The sequence below is a fragment of the Artemia sp. Qi Xiang Cuo genome, chromosome 11 (genome assembly GCF_049724085.1).
Source record: "Artemia sp. Qi Xiang Cuo chromosome 11, ASM4972408v1, whole genome shotgun sequence".
Classification (NCBI taxonomy): domain Eukaryota; kingdom Metazoa; phylum Arthropoda; class Branchiopoda; order Anostraca; family Artemiidae; genus Artemia; species Artemia sp. Qi Xiang Cuo.
This window is the reverse complement of record NC_142804.1, coordinates 14,729,896-14,755,995: the sequence shown is the minus strand read 5'-3', so window position 1 is coordinate 14,755,995 and position 26,100 is coordinate 14,729,896. Positions and strand designations below refer to the sequence as shown.

General features: G+C 36.6%; 1 protein-coding gene across 1 annotated transcript in view; it reads right to left on the bottom strand.

The window, feature by feature from the left end:
- The window catches only part of LOC148946676 (E3 ubiquitin-protein ligase MARCHF6), a 117,646-nt gene that overhangs the window by 26,155 nt on the left and 65,391 nt on the right, over window positions 1-26,100 (bottom strand). The window contains exons 11-13 of the mRNA XM_089096326.1: window positions 25,234-25,385; window positions 21,789-21,981; window positions 13,719-13,862 (exon numbers count right to left, since the gene is read on the bottom strand). Coding sequence (XP_088952452.1) covers window positions 13,719-13,862; window positions 21,789-21,981; window positions 25,234-25,385 — 489 coding nt within the window. The remainder of the gene's footprint in view (window positions 1-13,718; window positions 13,863-21,788; window positions 21,982-25,233; window positions 25,386-26,100) is intronic.

Here is a 26,100-nt window from a genome sequence, read left to right as displayed (position 1 = left end):
TCATACCTGAGGGACCGCAGGATTTATTTGGGAGAAGATCCTGGAAACGATGTGCTCGTTAACTACGGTGTCCCCCAGGGCTCAATATTAGGACCATTACTTTTCCTGATCCATGTTAACGATCTGAGTCGAGTGCTGAACCCGGCACGGACAAATCTTCGCTGCTGTAACTCGGCGTCCAGGAATGGACTGAGTATTTTGATTATGTGTGATTTATTATTTTCATTTGTTAATAAACCCATTGAACTTGAAATAAAACATTCTTAGACCACACTGGCTATACATGACAGATGAAACTCAGAGAGGAGAGAAAGTAACAAAATGAAAAATAAAATCAAAAAGGGTGAAAAAACGAGTATTTTGTCAGCCAGTGGTGAATCATGAAGATTACAAAATATAAGCAAATATTTCGACAAGGACCTCCGCAAAGTCGTTCTCAGTGCTAAAAAAAAAAGAAAAAAAAAAAAAAAAACACGAAAATCTAACCTTTCGAAGTTTACCTTACAAAGACAGAACTTTGTAGGGTAAACTTCGAAAGGTTAGATTTTCGTGTTTTTTTTTCTTTTTTGTTTAGCACTGAGGACGACTTGGCGGAGGTCCTTGTCGAAATATTTGCTTATATTTTGTCATCTTCATGATTCACCACTGGCAGACAAAATCCTCGTTTTTTCACCCTTTTTGATTTTATTTTTCATTTTGTTACTTTCTCTCCTCTCTGAGTTTCATTTGAACTTGATATAAACCCACTGAACTTGAAAATTCCATATAAATGTTGTACAAAAGAGTCTCGCACATAGATTAACAAATGATAACTGAATGTACTTTTGATCCTTTTTTCGAAAACACTATTTATTCCGTTTTTTGGTTATACGACCCAACCGTTAAACGGAAACGGACCGTGGATCCCCTAACGTTGATGTATGCGAAGCGACAACAACAGAAACAGCTTTTATATAATTGGTTAAATGCACGTCATTCCACATTAAATGCAAGTTGGGAAAAAATTATTTTGTGCTTTGCGATCTGGGCTTTAAAACTCTGGCATTTTTGTTTTAAACAAACTTGCTTCTTCTCATGCCTGACGATTAAGGCGTTTGACAGGACTACCAAAAAGCTCTGGCCAAGGACCTTTTCTAGCGTCATCTCATAACAAATTATAAAATAAAACTTGCCATCTTTGTAATCAGTTTTGAATTAATGTGTCAACTCTGTGAATGAATGTGAAAAACAAGGACGCTGTCAAATAAAGAGTTAGAAAACCGAAAATGAACCACAATGAAATTTGAGACATTAAAACAAATCACAAATAAAATGAATGACAATAAAATCTGAGGCTAGAAGACAAGTGACAGAGAGAATCACGACGAATTGCAAACGAAATTATGCACAGCGAAACTTGCAGTTAAAAGACACGTGGCAACATGCACCAATAATTGATGATCATTGAATATTTGATAACTGAACAATTGAGCATCATCAGTAATTTTAGTCACTGGAGACTGAAAAAACGATCTACATATGTCATGACTTATGGGAGATTCGTTTTTCTTCCCAGGGATGACAAACGGTACATAAAATCGAGAGAGGCCACATTCATGACATCATCCAAAATTCCAATTAAAAACAAATTTGCATATGTCAGGATAACTCAGGAGAAAGTGCAGAGTTTTTTTCAGTCGATAGTTCTGAATAATACTTATATAGCGTTGATAGACTAAAACAAAAAGAAGTAGGAAGAAAGACAGTGATCTTTGTAATCAGTTTTGATTTAATTTGTCGAAGGTATGAAGGAAAGAATTTGAGTCATGAGAGTCTGAGTCAATGAGACTGGAGTCATGAGAAAAACAAGGACGCCCTCAAATCAAGAGTTCAAAAACCGAAAATGAGGAACAATAAAATCTGCAGTTGACAACAGTTGACAACGTTGACAAGTTGACAACAGTTGACAACGAGCACCAATAACTGATAATCCTTGAATAATTAATAATTGAATTATTGAGCTAAAACATCATTTCAATCAAATGAAATTACTTGGTGATATATTTTCCAATGATAATTTAATTGAAGAAGTATTTGTAAATTGTCTTGCAAATAGAAATCACAATGGAATGAAGGAACGTGCTGTTTTAGCACCGCTTAACAAAGAGGCAACTAAAATTAATACTGAGATTGTCGATCGCCTCCCAGGAGAAAGCAAATCTCATGACGGTTAATTTTAAAGTCATTTTTTAATCATTTGGCTGCTATGGGCAGAGGTTCCTCCTTTACTAGATTACCGCTACCACTGTAGCCATGATTATATATCACACACAGGAAAAGCCTTCAGACTTTTCTTAGCTGGACATAATAAAGAACAAACCCCAGCTGCAGCTGACGTCATCATAGTTTTACTATAACGTCATTTATGGATGTAACGACAAACCCTGATTATATACCAAACACCGAAGGCTTTTTCCTTAGCTGGACATAGTAAAGAAAAACCCCAGTTGCAACTGACGTTATCATATAGTTTTACTACAACGCTATTTATGGTTGTAACCTACGATTCATTATCTTGTTTGTGAAGATGTAGTTTTTTGTAAAAAAAAGAGATTCAGTATTTAACATTATGTTTTGTTATTTACAAAAGCAAGTAGATATAGCAATTTCCTTTAAAAAGAGCCATTAAATAGCCCTCTATGGTGTTCTAGTGCCCCGTCAGCACTGGCCCTGTAGTGCCCTGATAGTTCTGCGAGGAATACATAGGAAGGAGGAGTGGAATTCATGCAAACAACGTAATTAAAGCAAGAATAATTACTAGGTAAAAGATGGAAAAGAAGTTTACCTTAATCTGCGGTTAGACGACAAGCAAGAATCGCATGTAGGCCTATACAAGCGTGGCGAGTACCAGGGACTGAGCAAAGCTCGGTATGCACATCCTGCTTAATTCTTATAAAAATCAGGCTTGCAAGAGTTATAATAATAAGATCTTAGTTAAGAGTATACTAAAGAGTAAAGCAATTAACCTATGCTTCAGAGAAATACTAAAAAGCATTTTTCGGGCTGTATAAATCATGAATCTACAACTGACATTGTATCCGTGCCTAAAACCATGGCATATTCCTTAGAAATGCTCCACAGCAAAGGACAAATTTGGGAAATGAAGGTCTAAACGAACACTTTCTTATCACTAGACTCAGTCCCCCGGAAAATAAACGCTAATCCCTTCGTATTGTTAGAACAATATGCGTCAATGAATACTGAGTTACCACGATTATGTCCCTTTTTTATACGTGTGAAGCACAATCTTTTCCATAGATTTATAAGAGGAATAAATATATCCATGTATACATATATACAATATTTAATGAATGCAATATTATTTTTGCAATACAATAAAATATGTGAATAAGCAAAACTCTGCTTACTTAAGACAAAGAAAAAAAAATAATGAAAAGAAGACATACAAAGTTTATCTGTTCATTAAATTTAGTAGTGGATTAGATGATGTCAAAAGTAGATGATGCCTACTAGTAGTAAGCGACCATTTAAAGGAAAAAAAACAATCGATATTTCTAGCTTCCATAAGGAAGTGGAAAAAATCACTAATAGAGACCTGCCAAGTATTAGAAACTCGAGCGTCAATCCCCAAGAGGTTCGGGATAAGAGAAGATGCGAAATCGACTCACCGAATAGTCACCAGGATCAAGACACTTCTAATAGTGACATGACAACTGGTACACCAGGAAGAGTTGTGCAAACCAGTTGCTTAAATCAGGACAATTCAAAAAGTAATGTAACAACTGGTTCTTGTCCCTCAGAGGACTCTAGAGCGGCACTGGGTAGGACAGATGAGAAAAACAGTCGACAAGATCAACACACATCGATAAGTGATCTGCCAATTGGTTGGCTGAGCCTGGAGGATCCCAGAGAGGCGCAAGATCAGGAAATATCAGAAAAAGAGGTGCAAAGTAGTCACCTTAATCAAGGCAGGTGCGTTGTACTTACGGCCGTTTGTTACTCTAAAGAGAACCAAAATAAAAAAACACCAGAAACAGATATGCAAAGTAGATACCCAGTTCAGAATGATCTGGTCGGGAACAAAAGAACTGGTTTGAGAATAGGAGAGAAAAAAACAGGATCTAGATGGGAGATACGGAGTGATGAACGATGCAAAGGATCATTTCAAAGCGAATGGAGGTCAAAGAATAACCGGAATGACCAAGGAAGATCCAAAAAAGATGCACCGAATAGCCACCAGGATCAGGACACTTCTAATAGTGACAGGGAAACAGGAACGCAAGAAAGACTTGTGCAAATTAGTTGCTATCAAGACAATTCAAAAAGTAATGTAACAACTGGTCCGTGTCCCTTGAAAGACTCTAGAGTGACACTTGGAATGGAAGACAAGAAAAACAGTCGACAAGATGAACACAAATCGCTAAGTGACCCGCCACCTGGTTGCCTAAGCCTAGAAGATCCCAGAGAGGCAGAAGATGAGGAAATACCAGAAAGAGAGGAGCAAAGCAATCACCTAAATCAAGGCAGTTCCCTCACAATGAAAACCCTTTGGTACTCCAAGGACAACCCAAATCTGAAAACACCAGATACAGATCATATGCAAAGCAGATATCCAGTTCAGAAAGATCTGATCGGGGACAAAAGAACTAGTCTGGTAAGAAGAGCAAAACGAACAGGATCTAGATGGGAGGAGGCACGGTTTAATGAACGATGCAAAGGGTCGTTTCAAAGCGGATGGAGGTCAGGGAATGGCCAATTAAGAACAGAATCTATCAGGAGTTCGCAAGGCTTGTACCATCAAGATGGTTGGCTGAGGACATCCCGACAATATTACGCAACAAAAATTTACTACCAAACCAAGAAAAAGTTATACACACAAGGCGAAGAAAGCAATCGCAAAAATATAGGAGATTCATCAGATGGAAATTATCGACAACTTTTGTCAGAAAAAAGGAACGGAAATCTGAAAAGTGATAAAGAAGGAATAAAAGATAAAGGGAAGCAGGAGGCTTCGCTTTTGAAAGAAATCACTAAAATAGACCCAAAAGATTTGATAAAAACTTCCATAGAAACTCGTATGAATAGGAGAAGAAGCAACGAAGATCCAACAGACCGAAACTATCAGCACACGAAAAATAAGGACAATAGAAAAGAATTTGACAATTTCTCTTATTGTCACCTCTGCCAACAAATAATTTTGCCAGTATGTAAAGACGTGGACTGGTCAAATGAAACAGCCAATAGCAAAAAGCCAACAGAGCAAGGGTTTGAGCATGAAAACAAAGATTCCAATCGGAAGAGTGTAAAAAATACTAGTGAAAATTATATTTTACCAGAAAATAGTGAAGTATTGCCAGAATGCATAGGCTCAGTCGTACCGAATGACAAAGCCAATAGCAAAAATGAAACAGAGAAAACCTTCACGCATGAAAATAAAGATTCCAATCGGAGGAGTGTAAAAAATGCTAGTAAAAACTCTATATCGCCAGAAAACACTACAGCATTGCCAGCATGTACAGGCTCAAATGTATCAAATGACAAAGCCACTAGCAAAAAGCCAACAGAGCAAGCCTTTGAGCATGAAAACAAAGATTCCAATTGGAGGAGTGTAAAAAATACTAGTGAAAACTATATTTCGCCAGCAAATAGTGCAGTATTGCCAGTATGTATCGGCTCAATCGCACCGAATGACAAAGCCAATAGCAAAAATGAAACAGAGAAAACCTTCAAGCATGAAAATAAAGATTCCAATCGGAGTAGCGTAAAAAATGCTAGTAAAAACTCTATATCGCCAGAAAACACTACAGCATTGCCAGCATGTACAGGCTCAAATGTATCAAATGACAAAGCCACTAGCAAAAAGCCAACAGAGCAAGCCTTTGAGCATGAAAACAAAGATTCCAATTGGAGGAGTGTAAAAAATACTATTGAAAACTATATTTCGCCAGCAAATAGTGCAGTATTGCCAGTATATATTGGGTCAATCACACCGAATGACAAAGCCAATAGCAAAGATGAAACAGAGAAAACCTTCAAGCATGAAAATAAAGATTCCAATCGGACGAGTGTAAAAAATGCTAGTAAAAACCCTATATCGCCAGAAAATACTACAGCATTGCCTGCATGTACAGGCTCAAATGTATCAAATGACAAAGCCAATAGGGAAAAGCCAATAGAGCAAGCCTTTGAGCATGAAAACAAAGATTCCAATTGGAGGAGTGTAAAAAATACTAGTGAAAACTATATTTCGCCAGCAAATAGTGCAGTATTGCCAGTATATATTGGCTCAATCGCGCCGAATGACGAAGCCAATAGCAAAGATGAAACAGAGAAAACCTTCAAGCATGAAAATAAACATTCCAATCGGACGAGTGTAAAAAATGCTAGTAAAAACCCTATATCGCCAGAAAATACTACAGCATTGCCAGCATGTACAGGCTTAAATATATCAAATGACAAAGCCAATAGCGAAAAGCCAATAGAGCAAGCCTTTGAGCATGAAAACAAAGATTCCAATTGGAGGAGTGTAAAATATACTAGTGAAAACTATATTTCACCAGCAAATAGTGCAGTTTTGCCTGTATGTATCGGCTCAATCGCACCGAATGACAAAGCCAATAGCAAAAATGAAACAGAGAAAACCTTCAAGCATGAAAATAAAGATTCCAATCGGAGGAGTGTAAAAAATGCTAGTGAAAACCCTATATCGCCAGAAAATACTACAGCATTGCCAGCATGTACAGGCTCAAACGTATCAAATGACAAAGCCAATAACAAAAAGCCAACAGAGCAAATCTTTGATCATGAAATCAAAAATTCTAATTGGCAGAGTGTAAAAAATGCTAATGGAAGCCAGATTTCACCAGAAAATAGTACAGCATTGGAGCAAGCAGTGTTGTCAGCATGTAAAGACTCAAATGATTTAAATGACAAAGCCAAAATGAGTAGAGTGAAAACTAAAAACAATGAAAAAAGTTCACCAAGCGAAAAGCATCAGCAAAATCTTAAGCAAGGAAGAAAAAAAGATAATCAGAAGATACACACACAAAATAAAAAGGTTCAGATTCATGGGATTGCAAAACCAACAGGAATAAGCACAAATCCCAAATATTATAACCGATTTTGTTTTCTTCAAAACATCTGGGAATAACTTGAATTAATTCAGTGACCGTTGTTAAATGAGTGACAATTCTTTCAAAACACTTTGCTACGGTTTATAAGTATTACGATTCAAGACATTTAAACTTAGATTACGGATATTTATTTATAATTAGTTAAAAAAAACTTTTTCCACAAAATAAGTTTTTCAAAGAAAAATGAAGAACTTTATTAAAGCAAAAATGAGCAAAAATAAAATCAAATAATCTACCAAGCGTGAAACTACCACAAATCATCATCAATAAATAAATGAAACCCAAAACGAAGAGAAATTACAATAAATAACCGAGTCAAACTTATTATATACCTTATTCGAACATCTTTATTTCGAACTTCCTTATCCGAGTCAAACATGAATATACCTTATTCATGCCTGAATATACCAGATTCAGCAGGCGAAGAAGCTCTGTGGGTCAGGGTGACCCTCCCAAATAAATCCGTGATTGTCGGTACCGTGTATGACCCTCCAACTTATCCCGAAATTCGTGATATACTCACCCAATCTCTGGTGATGGATGATATACTCACCCATCACCAATTCCAACAATTGGTGATGCGATCGTTACAACGTTAAACTATCGCATGAATGAACTTTCTCGTAAAATTGACACTGAGCTATAAAAGCAACATCTCGCAGTACAGATAACCCCTGCCTGGCCCTTTTCCGCTCAGCCGTCTTGCACCAAGGACCAATCCAAGCCTCCTACCTATGCTGTTGTGTTAAAAAAAATGCCTGTCCAGTCTTTCATCTCCACTATTAAGGAAATATTTTATTGATAAAATATGTCCTGAGGCTGCAAATGATATTTCAGAGGTGAAACGTTCTTCATCAAAATGGAAAATTGTCGTAAAAAGTAAACCCGCTGCCTCACCAGCTGAAAAAGCTCCAACCTGGCCTTTTAGCCTCAGTTAAATCTCCCACCTTCATCGGTGTAATAAAAGGCGTACCGACAGAAATGAATGAAAAAGATCTAGAGAAAATTATTCCAACGTGTGGCACAGCTTTGCAGTGTGACAAGTCAGGTCTCTACAAGATTTACTTTGAACAACGGAATGATCCCAATTCCTTTCTGAAAAATTCTGTGAAGGTGGGTTAGAGAAGTTAGCCTCCAGAATTACATATTCATACCTAGACGGTGTTTCCGATGCCATCAACAAGGACATTTTGCTGCTAAAAGAACCCAGAGCTGTGCTATCACTGTGGTTCCACGGAGCACTCTTCCACCAGGGATAATCCATGTGTTCGGAACGTGTTTTGCATTACCTGTAAAGAGTCTAATCACACCTGTTACAGTATCAAATGCCCTGGCGACACTCAAACCGATAAACGGGCAGCTAAGTAGATAAATGGATATTCGTTTTCTCTCTTGGAACATTAATGGTGGTCTTATAAACAAAAGACCTATTCTTGAGAATATACTACACAATCATGATATTCTGTATTTGTAGGAACATTTCCTGACCAACCACAGCCTTGGTTTACTTGACATTAGTGCCAATTTCAAAACTTTTTTGGTTCCAGCTAAACATAGTGCTTCTGAAGGCAGAGCTTCTGGTGGTATTGCTACTTATGTAGCATCGAATCTTAATTCTAGTGTTTTCTTTTCTAGTGATTGTTTTTTAGCTGTTCGAGTAGATGAGTGCGTAGTAATAAATGTGTATTTACCCACAAATTACATAGATGAAGATTCGGAGAGAGATTTCGCATTAGCAGTTAGTAAACTTAGCTCTTGTCTACATGATGTTCTTAAACTGAAAATCCCGTGCTTGATCGCAGGTGATTTTAATTGTGATTTAAATTGCAGGTTGTCTTCAGCTTCTATCCGTGCTTCCTTACTATTAGGAATATTTGGTGATGATTTTAAAGTTCAACAGAAATCTGCTCAGTTTACTTACATTCATTCTTCCTCTTGCACATCTGACCTTGACCATGTTGCAAAGCAAGGCGTAAACCCATCAGTTGTCCGTGTTCTCAGGGATTTATATAGGTATCTTAGAGTGTGTTTAAAACTCCCATCCCGTTCTCTCCTGCAATCGGCTCTTCATCAATCCCAATACAACTGCGTTAATTCTCATGTGAGGCTAAACTCTTCGAATCCCTCGAATAGGCTTGTGACTCCTCAGTACCCCATCTTGGTTAAGAAAGGGACTAGACAGGGATCCATCACTTCCCCAACCCTGTTCAATAATAGTGTCCTGGATGCTCAGGCAAAGTGTCTTCCTTCAAGCATTCTTGGGAGAATCGATATGTTTGGTTGTAATCGATATACTTTGGTTTGGGAAAAAACCAAAGTTGTCCTTTTCAAGTGGCAAAATCCCTCTACTTCTCTTCTAAATCTGGACGGTTCTCTTGTTAAACCGACTGACCATATTACATACCTGGGCCTTCCAATTGGCACATCTATCGGCCACATACGTCGTTTGCTGATTTCTTACGTTGAGCGTAAAATTAGTATTTCTTACGCTGGAATCGTAAAAAGCAAACTACGTTTTAAACGTTACCTTCTAGCATCCTTTTATAACGCCACAGCCCTTCCATATCTGCTTTGCATTGTTCCTTTCAGGAAATTCTTTTCAGTTACAGACAAAAAAAACCAATGAACAATACTTGTTCGGATTTGCTAAATATCTTTTACATGGACAAGAAACCGTAAAATTATTCATTTGTATAAGCTAGCTGACCCTAATATTAGAATTAATAAATATATATATATATATACATATATTGTAAGCTTCATCAGTAAAACTCAACTCTTTCCCGTTTTCAAAGTAAGTTTCATCATCCATGGTCATCAATTTGTTATCAATAGTTTGTTTGTATTAACGTAATGTATGTAATGATTTTTTTTTGTGATATATTTGGATTTTCGATGTGTGTTTGTGTTTTTTTCCCTATCTTTTTGTTATTTTAGTGATACTCTGTCTATGTACTTTTTGTTTGACGGGCAATAAATGAATAAATGAATATATATATATATATATATATATATATATATATATATATATATATATATATATATATATATATATATATATATATATATATATATATATATATATATATATATATATATATATATATAAAGTATATATACAAACTGAGTTTTGTCAATCGATTCTAATTATAATTATATTAAAATTATATTCTAAATTATTATAAAGCCATTGTAATTTATGTTGAAATTCATTCAATATGGAATTGTTACCGTGAATTTCTGAAATCTGGTGAATGTCAGCAAAAGCATAGTCACTTGGTGTATGTCCGAAATCTTTGTTAAATATCCTTATTTCTGACTTTCACCGAAGAATTTTGACATTCACCGGACATTAAAGGTGAATGTTGAGGATTTCTGAGATTTATATTTTCTTTTCCGTAATTCAGTCACGATTCAGGCTCTTTAAGGGAGGAATGACTACGAACATAAAACACACAGTACATGTTTAATGAGAAAAGAAAATAATAGCAATAACAAATTTCACATAGCTCAAAATTCGGATATGACTTGATTACTGAATTCTCTACCATTATCAGATTGCAATATTATAACGTCAAAACGTTTAACAAATCTAGTTGCAATATTTATAACGTTAAAACGTTTTGATCGTCTGTAATCCAAAGGTGTGGCGCACTTAATTTTAGCAAAAACCACTTGAGATAGTATTTTAGAGTATCATGGGCGCCCATAAGTCGAATTCCAGGGGAGGGGGGGGACCTCGTCTAATTGGCACTTTTAATGCTATATAGTAGAAATCTCAGAACAAAAATATAAAAATAAGGCAGTATCATTCACCCAGGGGGAGGAACACCCCCCTGACCCCCCTAATGGGCGCTCATGTAGAGTACTTTTCTTGAGAAAAATAAAAACAACTATCTTCTCATTTACCAGCCATAATGTTTAATAAATTTAATACATTTAACTTTTCAAAAATGAAGGATCACGATTCACTGCACTATTCATTCTGTATAAATTAGGCTATCGGAAATTTTATTAATAAAACGTTACTGTCACCATCAAACTGCATAAAACTGACACAAACTTTGCACAGGACCATCAAACCTGACTGAATTAAAGTTCAGCCAATAAAAATCAATCAATCAATCAACCTTTTATTTTTAAATAAATGAACAACCAAACAATTAACACGAACATTTCGACTCAAAGCAATGCTTGTACGAGTCACACCCAATATTGGTAAACAAATTTATATCATTCTACGAAATGATAAAAGAAGAGCTGATAACATAAGAGATATAAAGAATTAGAAAGGAAAGAGTTGAGACGAGGTGGAGTCAAAGAAGGAGAGTGAGAGGATAAGATACAAACGAAAAATTGAGACATTAACTCATGCAGTATCCAATACTGTGTAAGAGAGGTATCGTTTTTGGAGTGTGCCAAATGATTTGATGGATTTAATAGATTCATTGAGTTCCATAAAGAAATACTTCTATAAACTGGAGAGTGTTGAGACCTTGTAAGCCTTCTTCTCGGTAGCATAAAATTGTACTTGTTGCAGCGGAGAGCTCTTCCTCGATGAATTGTGCTACAAAGTTCGATGTACCTGGAAAGACATTGAGGAATCTCATTCGATATTGCCAAGTGTTCTAAATGCAAATTACTAATAATTATTATTTCTGCTATATCTATTGTTCCAGTGTCTCTGTATAGGTCTGTTGAGGGGTATAACCTGTGCAGGCAATATGTCGCCTTAACTGCACGGTTTTGTGATCTCTTTAATGATTTTAGATGAGATTTGAATGTATTGCCCTAGACAGAACAGCAGTAGTTCAAGTAGGGGAAGACAAAAGCATTATAAAGCATTTTCATCATGTCAGCACTTAGAAGCAGCCTAGCTCTATGAAACATTGATGTTTGCCGTGAGACTGTTGAAGATAGCTGGGATATGTGATGTTTGAACGAGAGGAATCTACAAATACGCCAAGGAACTTTTTGACTGTGGTCTGAGGAATGGGATTTCCATTGATTGACAGTGCGACAGTGTGAGACAATGAGGAGTTTGAAGGAGCAGAAGTGAAGACTATGATACAGCTTTTTGTAGCATTTACCAGTATTTTGTTACGAAAACACCAGTTAGATATTTCGTCAAGAGTTTTTTGGGCCTTTTTTGCAGCAGACTCGCAATGAAGAAATTTGAGTCATCAGCGAATAGTACTGGGTGTGCATTTGTAGTGAGACATGTTGTCAGGTCATTGATATACAAAATAAACAAGAGCGGTCCAAGTACCGAACCCCGAGGCACGCCAGATTTTACCGGTAATTCTGGCGACACACTACCCTCCACAGTTACACACTGATTACGATCCGTCAGGTACGACGAAAACCACTCGTGAGGAACACCATATATTCCAAATGAATGTAATTTTGTGAGGAGGATTGCATAGCATACCTTGTCGAAAGCTTTAGTGAAATCCAGAATAATCCCTACTACCTTTTGTCCAGCATCCTGGCTATTTAATATGTATTCAAGTGAATCAACTAAGGCATGCAAAGTTGAATGATAACGCCGAAACCCGTATTGACGGGGAGAGAGAAGCTTCTTGACATCGAGGAATCTATATACTCTGTTATGAACCACTCGCTCAAGGACTTTTGATATAAACGGTAGAATTGATATGGGTCAATAATCAGAGATAAGACTCTTGTCTCCTTTTTTGTAGAGGGGTAGGACTTGGACAGTTTTAAACACATTAGGATAAACTGCGGTTGCTAGTGAAAGGTTGACCAAGTGTGTAAGTGGAGCTACAAGACCTAAAACTGTCCTTGAAACTACAGGACCAAGTGGAACTACAAGACCAAGTATCTAAAACTGTCCTCAATCCCTATTCATTAAAAAAAATGAGAGAGTGAATAACAAAGGAGAATGCTTCAAGAATAATAGTCTATATTTTCTCTTTGAAAATTAAATTTGTCCTAGTAATATTATCGTTTCTTTCAAGAATAACATTTGAAAGTAAGATCGAAAAGGAAAAGAGAAAAAGCAGGAGCTAGCGATAGTGAGTGGTTAAAAAGAATAGGCTGAGACCACAAACTAAAAACTAATAAAGAAGAGATTTTAATTCATCTCCGAGATCCTTGGTGAAAATAGCATTTCTGGAAGTCCAAAGAAAATTTTTTTTTTTTTTGGCTTTTAATAGAATCTTTTTCAGCTTAATTAAACAGATGGTTCTTACTTACCTATACTTGATAATTTTTTATTACCTATACTATAATTTTTTCCTCTCTTTTGGGCATTCATAGGATTAAGTTTTAAGGATTGGGGTTTTTCCTCTCTTTTAGACATTCACCAGAGCATATCAGTGATTTTTGACATACACCGGTGAGGGTCTAGATGCACAAGAATGTAATGAAATATAAGATCATCCACTGAAGTATTTGGTATTAGTTGACATTCACCGGTGAAAGTCGAGATTCACCATTTTTGGGCATTCACGGTAACAGAATCATGCAATAGTAATGTGATACTCGGTGTTAATCTTACATTAATTAGAACTCAAAGGAACTTTATTATCACTAATTTAAAAGATAAGACGCAAAACTCACCCTTATAGGAAAAAATCTCGGTTTCTCATAAGGTTGGGAAGCAATAGCGTTTTCCCGTTGAAGGAAAGCTTGATGTGCTGCACCAAGTCTGAATATCCCGGGACCATCTTCAGCTCCTACTGGGGCAGGAGGAGCTGCTTGCGCCTGTAATCAGAAACAGTAACAAAAATGTCAATAAAAAAACACTGATTCATACTTCGTAGCGGCAATAGTATATACTCTATAGTCTAGAATTATATAGGCTGTCATTATATCTATAATGAAGACCAAGTAAGAAAGGTCTTTTGCGATTCACTTCCGAGATTCCTTAAAACGGTTCTTTTTTTCCATCCCCAGTTTTTGTGAATGCACAAAAACTGTGCATTCACAGCATGACGGTATCCAATGTTACATTTATGTGTGCGTAACAAAGTTTTGGAAACCCAAAAGTAACTGCGAAATAAAAATGCTATATAAGAAGCCAGGACGAACTTTAAACATCCTTAAATTGCCAGTAAATGATGGCCCGTGAAGCCTCTAGGTTGGTAGCGGTTCTACAAACTAAAGATCTGCTTTTCAGCTTTAGCCACGTCAAAATTACAGGGAAAGGTTCCAGCATCTCTTTTGGCTTAACACATCTCAACGAACAATGACGCGCTATCCCTACACAGTATGCAATCAGGAAGCTGCTACAAATTTAAAAACAAGCGAAGGTCCAGCTAGATGCACAACCTCCAAGTGCTTTTTGCGGTGTCATTTGAAATGTGTTAACGTTAAGTTTACAAAACAACTTGAAACGTCCTTCAAACGTCATTGCCGCAAACCTACCGATACAGCTGCAGTACCACAAAAAGCAGAAACCCCAAATACTCCTAAGTGACACAGCAACGGTTTATATTAATACCCTTATAGAGAACAAAACAAAACACAACCAGCAGCTTCACAGACTACCTTAAAATACAAGAGCAGCAGTCTTCATTTGAAAAATAGCAGCTGTCCGATTTGCTGTGACTCTCTTGAGGGAATAGGCGAGCTGGACTCCCTGAAATGTTTTTTTTTTGTTCAGAGTGGGAGCGTGCAACATGCCATGGCATGAACTCTGATCGTTTCTTAGCCCTTAAGCGTCATGGCGATATTTCCACCTTTTTCCAATACGAGAGTTCTGGCTGTTCGAAAAGAAGCGTGTCCCTTCTCTAGTTAAAAGTAAAAGAGCTCCTTCAAACCGACAATTTAACAACAGCTAAACTCTACCTACTACTCCAGCTATAAGAAACCGCAGATAAAATTGTATCAACAGTCGGCGCAATACTTACATAAGAAAAGGAGAAAAGGCTAAGGGAAAAAAGAAATCGAATTTAGTGATCTATAAACTACCACAGACCAGCAATGTGCATGATGCTGAAAATATGGTTAACCTGACTACTGGCAGCAACTTCAGAGTGAAGCTTGAAATCAAGGACATTGTCGACTACGTCCAGCTTGGCAAGCCTAGGGCTGACGGCAAACCACGTTTGCTTCTTCTAAAGCTGCAATTGTCCGGTGACGTGTCAAAGAAGCGGTCCGTCATTCTTAGAGAAGCACCTGCTCTACGAAGATTTAATGACAAAGCAACTAAGCAACATTTACATAAGCCCTGATCGGACTCCGATGCAGCCAAATCCAGGGAGATGAAACGAATAAATACTCAAAGGATTCTCTAGCCAGCCATCAGCAGATTCAAAGGGTCATGCGGAGAAATTGATTGAACACAAGCACAAGTCACCAAATATCTAGCGCAAGTCTGAAATATATGTACTCCAAAGCCAACACCTTTCTCGACAAACAAGGAGACTAAAAGAGGTCGTAGCACTAGGAAAACCCGACATAGTGACTATTGTAGAAGTGAAACCAAAAAATCCCAGACATCTACCAACTCTTTATGAATTTCACATAACTGGTTATTCTCTCCACAAGAAAAATGTGACAAGCAATAAAGGTAGAGGTATTTTTTGTTATGTAAAAAATGGAATCGAAGCTCACACACTCGGCCTTGATTATCCTACAGAACTGAGCAAGAAAAACCTTGCTACGCGTTTTATACCGTAGTCCCAACAGCACACCCCAAAAACGAATCAATCATTTGCCAAGAGCAACTACATATGGCCCAAAATTGCACTAGCCGAATCGTGGTAGTTGGAAAAAACTGGAAGATAAAGCAGAAGTAAGAAAACTCGGATTCTCTAGAGGCCATGTTCATACCAACATTCAATAGCTGTTAACTACATCAACTGATAAAAGAATCTACTAGAACCAGGGGCAACAACAAGCCACACATACTTCCCCTTCTGTTACTGAACGATACGGATCTACTTAATGACACTCAGCTTTGTTCTCCTAATGGCAAGTCCACAGCACCATCCACCCCAAAACTACAGTGAGGCTGAGTTCAGTTCAATGAAAACAAAACTTGGTGACATCAACTGGGCGGAAGACCTTCAGGAGACAAATGGAACCCACGATTTTTAATTAAAGTTCTTGTCCATAATGGTTTGATTGGAGAGCTCTATTTTACTGCAGAAGAAGCCTTGTTTTCGTCTGTTCTAAGCCTGATAAAAGTAAACAGAGGGACTGAGAAGAGCACAAATCCAGTCCCAATGGGCCGACAGTTTCCGTTGCCTTTTGAATTAAAATGAAGTTGCCATAGGGCCACGGCAAATTGTAGAAAAAAGGCCAACGCAGATCGTCTGAGGGAGAGGCAAAACTGGCAAAATTTTTCTCTGAAATTTTTGAGAGGCATCAAGATTTTGCCCTGCACGCAAGAGAGGTTTGAAAAGTCACTGGAGATTAGTCACCTTTAAAGAAATTGAGTAACTGAGAGTAATTTTGAGCAGTTTTTCTTTTAAAAAAATTAAAAATTATCGATTCAGGACTCGATTCAGAGGTTGCTTTTAAGAGACTTCGAAACAAAATGGAAAAGTTAAACCGGGAAAGAAGTTAGCAGATAGCCTCAAAGGTGAACTTCAAAGACTTTTGGGGTCATGTAAAGCCGCTTTTTCAGGCTTAGCAGGTTCGAACACGGGTTGTTCTCGTCCAGTTTCAAGTTTCTAGTTTTTCGTCTAGTTTCAGCGGGTTCAAAGTTTCAACCCCGTGTTTGATGCACTAGATGCACTGATACACAATGCTTGATGCACTAGACAAGAACAACCAGTGTTCGAACCCGCTGAGCCGTGAATAACCCGTCTTCAAACACGGAGTCTTCTCGTCTAGTGCATCAAGCGTTGTGCCTCAGTGCATCTAGTGCATCAAATACAGGGTTGAAACTTTGAACCCGCTGAAACTAGACGAAACTAGAAGAAAAACTAGAAACTTGAAACTAGACGAGAACAACCCGTGTTTGAACCCGCTAAGCCTGAAAACGCGGCTTAAACAGTGAAAGGAAAACCCGTGTATAAATCTCAACTCTCCAAGACCCCACTTCTCACGAGACCGTAGATGATCTTCCCCAAATATTCAACTTGGGTTTATTTTATTTTTTAAATGGCGACGTGATTGAAGCTTACAAGATCTTTTATGACAAAATTGTACCTACCGACATTCAAATGTTTTGTGGGTCAAGTCTACGGTTCCATCAGTTTAAACTACATCGAATTTTTCTTCGATCGGTCATCGTACATCAGAGATTCCATCGAACATCGTAGATCGAATTTCTTTTAATTATCAATTAATTTTAATATTCTTTCGTGATATTTTGAATTAAATTTTGTTAATAATTTTTTTTTATTTGTACTGAAATTTTTTGAGAGGCAGGGACACTAATCCAGATTTTACCCTGGGCACAAGAGAGGCTAGAACTGCCACTGGATATTAGTCACCTTTAAAGAAATTGAGTAAGTGAGAGTAATTTTGAGCATTTTTTCTTTAAAAAGAGTATCGATCCTGGACTTAGTTACATTATTATTGATATATATGTGTATATATATATATATATATATATATATATATATATATATATATATATATATATATATATATATATATATATATATATATATATATAGTTTTTAGACTGAGAGATGTTGTAGACAAAGTTTTAAGAGAACAACAGAGCGGTCTTAGAAAAGGTAGAGGCTGTGACGATCAAATTTTTTCTCTTAGGTTAATAATCGAGAAGTGCATGAGTTTTCAAACACCTTTGGTCCTCAGTTTTATAGATTATGAGCAAAGGTTCGACACTGTTGATAGAAGAGCTTTAGAAAAGGTCTTACCCTTGTATCGTATACCAGACAAATGTATTCAGTGATTAGTGCTCTGTACGAGAATTACACTGCTGCGGTTAAGGTAGGAAATGAGGATAGCAGCTGGTTTCGTATTAAATCAGGAGTTAAGCAAGGTTGTGTTCTATTCCCCTCTATATGGATCATTTTGATAGATTTTGTCTTAAGAAGCCCTGGAAAGGCAATGGGAGACCACGGGATCAAATGAGGAGGAAAACTCTCATGGGCTTAGATTATGCTGATGATTTAAGCATCCTAGATGAAAGTGTGAGCAAAATGAATGAATTTCTAGAGATTTTACAAGTTCAAGGTGCTAGAATAGGCTTGAAAATAAATGTTAAGAAGACTAAGTCACTAAGGCTAGGAATAAGTGAAGATAAAAAGATGACGTTGGGTAACGAAAAGATTGATCTGGTGGACAGCTTCACTTACCTTTGTAGTATCCAGTAATTATTAGTAAAGACGGTGGGAGCAGTGGGTTAAAAGTAGAAAAGCCAAGGCTCAGGGTGTTTTTTCACAGTTAAACAAAAGTTTGGAAGAATAGAAAGATAAGTCTGCAAACCAAGATTAGAATATTGGAAGCTTCAGTGATGACAGTGGTTAAATATGGCTCTGAAGCATGGGCTTCAGCATATGGCTCTGAAGCATGGGCGCTCCGAAAAGCGGATGAAGATTTGCCAGATATTTTCCAGAGAAATTGCCTACGGATTGTTCTTGGTGTCCTGCTGACTGACCGTATTTCAAACAGTGGGCTGTAGGAAAAGTGTGGTTTAATCCCGCTTTCTAGGGCTATAAAGAGAGAAAGGCTAGGAGCACGAGATGACTAGGCACACTGAGATGGCTAGGGCACGTTCGGCGGATGAAGGATGACAGATTGCCAAAGATTGTCCTTTTTTGGCCAACTGACAATGGCTAAACGGAAAGCAGATCGTCTGCGGATGGGATGGGAGGACGTCATAAAGACACATTTAAAGGAAATGGGACCTTCCTGTGGTTGTGTAAAGAGGGAGGCTTTGAATAGATTGGAATGGAGGAGGAGGAGGAGCGTGCATAGCTCTGTTAGCCCTAAGTGGCTTGGTGCTATGGTGAGTTGCTAGTAGTAGCAGTAGTATATGTTTATTAAAATGACAATTCAAGTAATTTTTTCAGTAAATTGCAAATTATGTTGTGCAAATTCAGTAATGTACTGGTCTTGAGAAGCCATTAATTAAAGTTTTATTAGATAGTTTAAGGCTTTAATTAATTTAGATAGTCTATCACTATCTAATACCAAATTCTCATCACTATCTAATCACTATAATACCAAATTCAATATCTAATCAAACAGTTCGTGGTAACGAACTGTAAGTAAGGAGCGACCCGGCTCAATGGTAACCGAAACTCTAGAAAACGGGTTTTTGATACCAATAGATATATCAAAAGAATTAGATTTCAATGCTGATTTCAAATATATAACTTTCATCAAGTTTAGTGCTACCCATCAAAAGTTACGCGCCTGAGAAAATTTGGCTGATTTTCAGAAAAAGGGGGAAAGACCCCCCCTAAAAGTTATAGAGCCTTAATGAAAATCACACCGTTATATTCAGCATATACGAGAACCCTACTGTAGAGGTTTCAAGCTCCTATCTACAAAAATGTGGAATTTTCCATTTTTTGCCAGAAGAAAGATCAGGGATGCATGTTTATTTGTTTTTTGTTTGTTTTTTTTTCCCAGGGGTGATCGTATCGACCCAGTGGTCCTAGAATATCGTGAGAAGGCTCATTGGAACGGAAATTAATATTTCTAGTGCCCTTTTTCAGTGACCAAAAAAAATGGAGGGCAACTAGGCCCCCTCCCACGCTCATTTTTTTCCCACAGTGACCCGATCAAAATTTTGAGATAGCCATTTTGTTCAGCATGGTCGAAAATATGATAAAAATGTCTTTTAGGATGACTTGATCCTCCATAGTCTCCAGGGCGAGGGCTGAAAGTTATGAACTTTACTCAATGTTAACATATAGTAGTGGTTATTGGGAAGTATACAGAATTTTTCAGAGGAGATTTTTTCTGGTAGGTGGGGGAAGGAGAGGGTCGGGGGCTATATGGAAGGATCTTTCCATGAAGGAATTTTTCATGGGGGAAGGGAAATTGCCATGAAGGGGGCGCCGGACTTGCCAGCATTATTTATTGGTTATTGGGAAGTATACAACCATTTTCAGGAAGGATTTTTTCTGGAGGGGGGGGGTGGGCTAGCGGCGGGGAGGACTCTGGAGAATATTTTATTGGAGGATGATTCTTTGGGGTAAGGGACATTTCTATGAAGGGGGCGCCGGATTTACAAGCATTATTTAAGAAACGATCAGAAGTTACATAAAAAAAAACAAGTTTTTTCAACTGAAATGTAAGAAGGAATATTAGAACTTAAAACGAACAGAAATTATAACGTATGTGAGGGGGTTCTCCCCCAAGTCAATATCTCGCTCTTTACGCTACAGTTTTTTTTAGTGCTTTCAAAAGAGCTATCTATTCTAATTAAACGGCCTTTGTGATTCAGGGGTTTGTGAATCAAATTTTTTTTTAACTTTTAACGTAAAAAGCGTGGTATTGACTAAAGGGAGAACCCCTTCATATAAGTAATAACATATACGTAATAAAAAAAAACAATAAAAAAACAAGCGATACGGCTCAATAGTAATAGAAACTTTTAAAAACGAAATTTTGATGTCAATAAATGTATCAAAAGAATGTGTTTATAATGCTGATCCTAAATATATAAATTTTATTAAGTTTAGTATTACTCATCAAAGGCTACGAGCCTGAGAAAATTTACTCGATTTTTTAAAGAGGGGGAAACATCCCCTACAAGTGAAAGAATTTTAATAAAAATCACACCGTCAGATTCAGCGTATCAGAAAACCCTATTACATAGGTTTCAAGCTCATATCTGCAAAAATCTGCAACTTTGTATTTTTTGCCAGAAGAAAAATATACGAATATAGAAGTTAGTTACGTAAGTTAATTTGTAAAGACATCCATTTAGCAAAAGAAAAGTAAAATTTTTATGCAAATAAAAGCTGCATTAACTAAAAAACGATCAGAAATTAAATAAAAAAAACAAGTTTTTTAAACTGAAAGTAAGGAGCGACATTAAAACTTAAAACGAACAGAAATTATTCCGTATATGAAAGGGGCTGTCCCCTCCTCAACGCCTCGCTCTTTACGCTAAAGTTTGACTCTGTCTCACAACTTTATTTTTTAAAACAATAAAAAACTTTAGCGTAAAGAGCGAGGCGTTGAGGAGGGGACAGCCCCTTTCATATACGGAATAATTTCTGTTCGTTTTAAGTTTTAATGTCGCTCCTTACTTTCAGTTTAAAAAACTTGTTTTTTTTATTTAATCACTACCTAAAGCCAATAAATGATACTTATTAATAGAAACCTTTTAATTTTATTTTTAATTTCAAAAATTTAATTTCATCATTCAATGATTTCAACATGTAAATTTTAAGCATGACAGTAATTAAATAAAATATTTAATTAATTAAAAACTATAATTTTTGTCCTATGTAAGAGTAGTCGTAGCTTTTGAAAGTTGTTTAAACATGAATATAGCCTACAAACTTAACTTTGCGAGCTGTTTCGAAACTTCTATCAATAGATGAATTATCAATACTGATCGAAACCTCTATCAATAGATGATTTATCAATACTGATCGAAGCCTCTATCAATAGATGATCTATCAATACTGATCGAAACCTCAATCAATACTGATCTATCAATGAAACCAACCTAGGAAATAATGAGGAAATTAATAAAATAATAGCATGAACCACTAGAAAAGATTCAAGTTGCAATACCTGTACTTGTTGATTTCTTATATTTTCATCTCCAATTAAATATGATTTTATTCCAAGAACATTCCCGACAACGATACACCACCAACGAAGCACTGATAAAAGCCACTGCCTTGTATGAACTTGCTCAAGCAAACAGGGAAGAATCACTTGAAGAACTAAAAGTTCAAGGGAGAATTCTGGCACAAGAACGTCCCTAAAAAGGCATTTGTAATCAAATTGTCTCAACAGGAGATTTCCTCACCATAGAAACCCTCCAAATTTCCTTAGAAAATGGCTAGATGAGTAAAGTCTAGTGACAGAGTCACTAGTAAGGCAGGGGTTGCCGAGACTAATGCCGATTTACATTTCTAAAATAACACTTTGAAAGAATACAATGGCATAGAATTAAATAATACATAGGAAAAATTATTATAACTAGCCTATCTCACAACTTTTGCAAGACATTGTGGCCTATCACACCACAGAAAACACACAATCGATTTAAGCACACACAAATAGCGATCCTCCCACACACACTTTGAATGTAACATTTTGGGCGACCTTTATTTGCATCTGCAGTTTTTCAAGCTTCACCAAATAGTACCCCCCCCCCCCCCAACAAAAAAACACAAAAATTTAGTGAAAATGATATCCCCAAAGGAATAAACTATATTTTCTTTCTACCTTTAAAATGTTGAAGCGAATATGATGCACAATAAAACAAACTAATTAAATACAAACCTGAAATAAAAGAAAGATTACGTAAAGAAAAATTGATAGAGGTGACCCCCAAACGAAGATATAATGGCTATATAAACATTATATATATATATATATATATATATATATATATATATATATATATATATATATATATATATATATATACCAGCAACTGCTTGATCAACTAAATGTTAAAGCATTAAAAACTGTCTGACGCAGGTCGGATGTTTCAGCTGGAAGAGAAAAGCTGTTGGCGTGTTCAAGTCAAAACAATTACGGTACTTTGCTAATTCAAGCCGTGCTAGATATGAACGACTTGCATAGGGTGTTTGATGTGCCATATCCACATTTCATTCTGACGTTTCAGCTGGATAAAACACGTTGTTTTACCACCATTACATTTGACGAAAAACTATGGTCAGTATTAAGAGTAAGAACAACGCATACTTCGTTATATGCAGGAGGGCCGAACCAACTATAACCCACATCATCTGGCACACTAAAAATGAACTGCACGTTTGAAGGTCGTTGTCCCAGTGAAGCAGCACGCTGATTTACATCATCCTCCACTTCTCACATTTTCCCACAACTTTTGGCATAATTGCTTTTCTCGCCATATTTCTTCCAACAGATCCATTAAGCAAGCAAATGGGATTAACTATGCTCTTGACTACTAAGGTCGCTGCGTCGGCCTTACAGTGTGTTGCTACAGTCGGGTTTAAAAATAATTCAACAGATGGGCCATAACAGATCCATTAAGCAAGCAAATGGGATTAACTATGCTCTTGACTACTAAGGTCCCTGCGTCAACCTTGCAGTGTGTTGCTACAGTCGGGTTTAAAAATAATTCAACAGATGGGCCATAACAGATCCATTAAGCAAGCAAATGGGATTAACTATGCTCTTGACTACTAAGGTCCCTGCGTCGACCTTGCAGTGTGTTGCTACAGTCGGGTTTAAAAATAATTCAACAGGTGAGCCATAATAGATCCATTAAGGTACGAAAAATCCTAACTTTAAAGAATGTGCAAGGCGTTCGTCAACAGCTTCCTCGGGTCTAAGAAGTATATTTGGACATACCAAGGTGGTTCCAAATCACCTTGAGATTTATATCAGAATTGTCGCCAAACTGATTCTGTGATGAACTTCTCAGCTACTTTGAAGCTAAAAATATTACGACTATTGATGGGCCGGTCAAAACTTACGGTGAATGAACCTAAAAAAAATCGTGAGTTCAAGTTTCCAATTTGTTTGTGTAACTCGTTAGAGAGCGAGTGACGTCGAAAGAGAAGGCAAGCAGATTCATTTGAAAACTGTAGAGATGGTAATACAATTCGGTAATGCAAGCAAGCAATCTCTAAATGAGTCGTTGTTGAATCTTTGTTGTCACTTGTACCTTTGCTGGCCACGCTTTCTTCGGAAAAATGAAGGGCTCCACAGTGAATCAGTGAATACATACAACGTGGTTTTTTGTCAGGTCAAAAAATCACAGCGATCCAATAAAAAAAAAAAAAAATAGAATCCAATAAAAAAAATAGGACCCAATTACGAGAAAATACACACATACATACACAATTGCTCGCTTAAAGAGAGCTTATATATATATATATATATATATATATATATATATATATATATATATATATATATATATATATATATATATATATATATATATATATATATACGCAAATCACGTGGATACGCGTGGATATTTTCGCAAAATCATACTGGCGAGATGAGAATGTACATAGGATATAAAAGTAAAAAATAACTAAAAGTAAGAACGACAGGAATGTGAGATCACAATAAGGAGCAAGAACTGAAGACCCAAGCAGCTGACCATAGCGAGGGAAGCGAGTGGAGTTAAACGAGCTCGGACTGTATTTAGGCATTTTTTGGACGCCGGCAACTGAATCTCCCACCATCAAGTAAGAAAAAATGTGTTCATGTCGGCGAATAAAGTTTTTTCTTACAAAAAAAAACTTTCTTGGAAGAAATTGGCAGCTTTCGATTTTCATCAAAAACCTGAACAGAAGGTCAAAAGGTAGATTTGTTCAGACTACTGGTTTGGTTCAGTCCCTATGAGACTTTTTTTCCACTCCCTATATATTTTTAATTTACATTTATTTTATTTATTTGTATTTGATCATTTTATATTTTCATATCTGCATTTATGTGACGTAAAGTACAAATGTACTATTTATTATAAACGTGTTGTATACGTATTTTGATTGCATTATGAAAATGCGTAAATGTATTGTTTTGATTCTTGTTTTTCAACGCAGGCAATTGCTGCAGGTAGATAACCCACTACCAATAGCAAGGTAAGTGACACACATATGAATTCAGTGAATATTGACTGAAGCGACACCCAAGCGTGCCAGTGATTACATAGGTACAGAAAAATCAAGTGATACGAACGCATATGACCTATTGGTCGAACGCGTCAAACGCCAAACAACAACAACGTGAAAAGAAATTTGTTATACATCAATTGGGTCTTTTAACTTGACAGCAGACTTACCACCTTCTGTCGAAGTTTAGTTTAAAATAAAATTTGTTAAAATAATTTATAAATCACAAATAAAGTTTGCTTAAATAGTATTTGATCTGCCATTTACCATTATCATTATTTACATCAAGGAAAGTCAAATAATCAAATTGTCATACCCTTCAATACAGTTTAAGTCATATTTAAAAAGAAAGAATAGGATGACGATGGTAGATAACAAGTACTTACATACTGTGACTGAAGTTGAATGGAAGATATTCGGGAACCAACGTTTTTATGATACTTATAGGAATCTTCACTATGACTAGAACCAATGATCCAAAAATCACTTTGGACATGACAAAACGCTTCATATGACGAAGTAACGGCAGATGTATCATCTGAAATAGTTAAACGCTGTTAAGCATCATAGGGTAACATTGTGGCAAACAAACTCCGTTTTAATCGCAAGAATTTAGCAAGGTTGTATAACGCAACCGCGCTGCTGCGTATTCTGTATATTGCACCTTTCTGGAGAATTCTTCAGAGATCAGACATTAAGCAAATTCGGTCCTACTACTTTCGTTATGCAAAGTATCTGTTGAGACTACCTGTGTGGACGCGTAACTCATATATTAGCCTTCATTATAAAGTTAAAGAACCATATCAGGCCGTTATAAAACAGATTGACAATTCTAATGCAAGGCTGTCGCACGAGTGGTCGTCCCTCCTGCGGCAGTAGTGTCGATGTAGTTCTTTTAAGTATTCGTTCTGTATTCTTTTTTTTTCTTTTCTCTTTTCTTTTTTTTGTGTATTATGTTGTACTCCGTCTTCTTGCTTCTTTTGTAGTGACGGGTTAGAAAATAAATACTTAAAGTTAGAAGTCAAACGAAGCTACAACTACAAAAATCGGGGATTTAGCCATAGAGGCATACCGCTCTACGTAAGCGTAAACCACGGGAGTGGTTTAAATCACATTAAAATGCGACTAAAATATATCTTAATATGATTAAGTGGTTAAAGTGTCGTAGAGTGGCTAAAATACATTCATAGACCAGTGTAGTTCATATGAATAAATACTTACGTGTGAGGAGTCAACTGTCATATATTTCAATG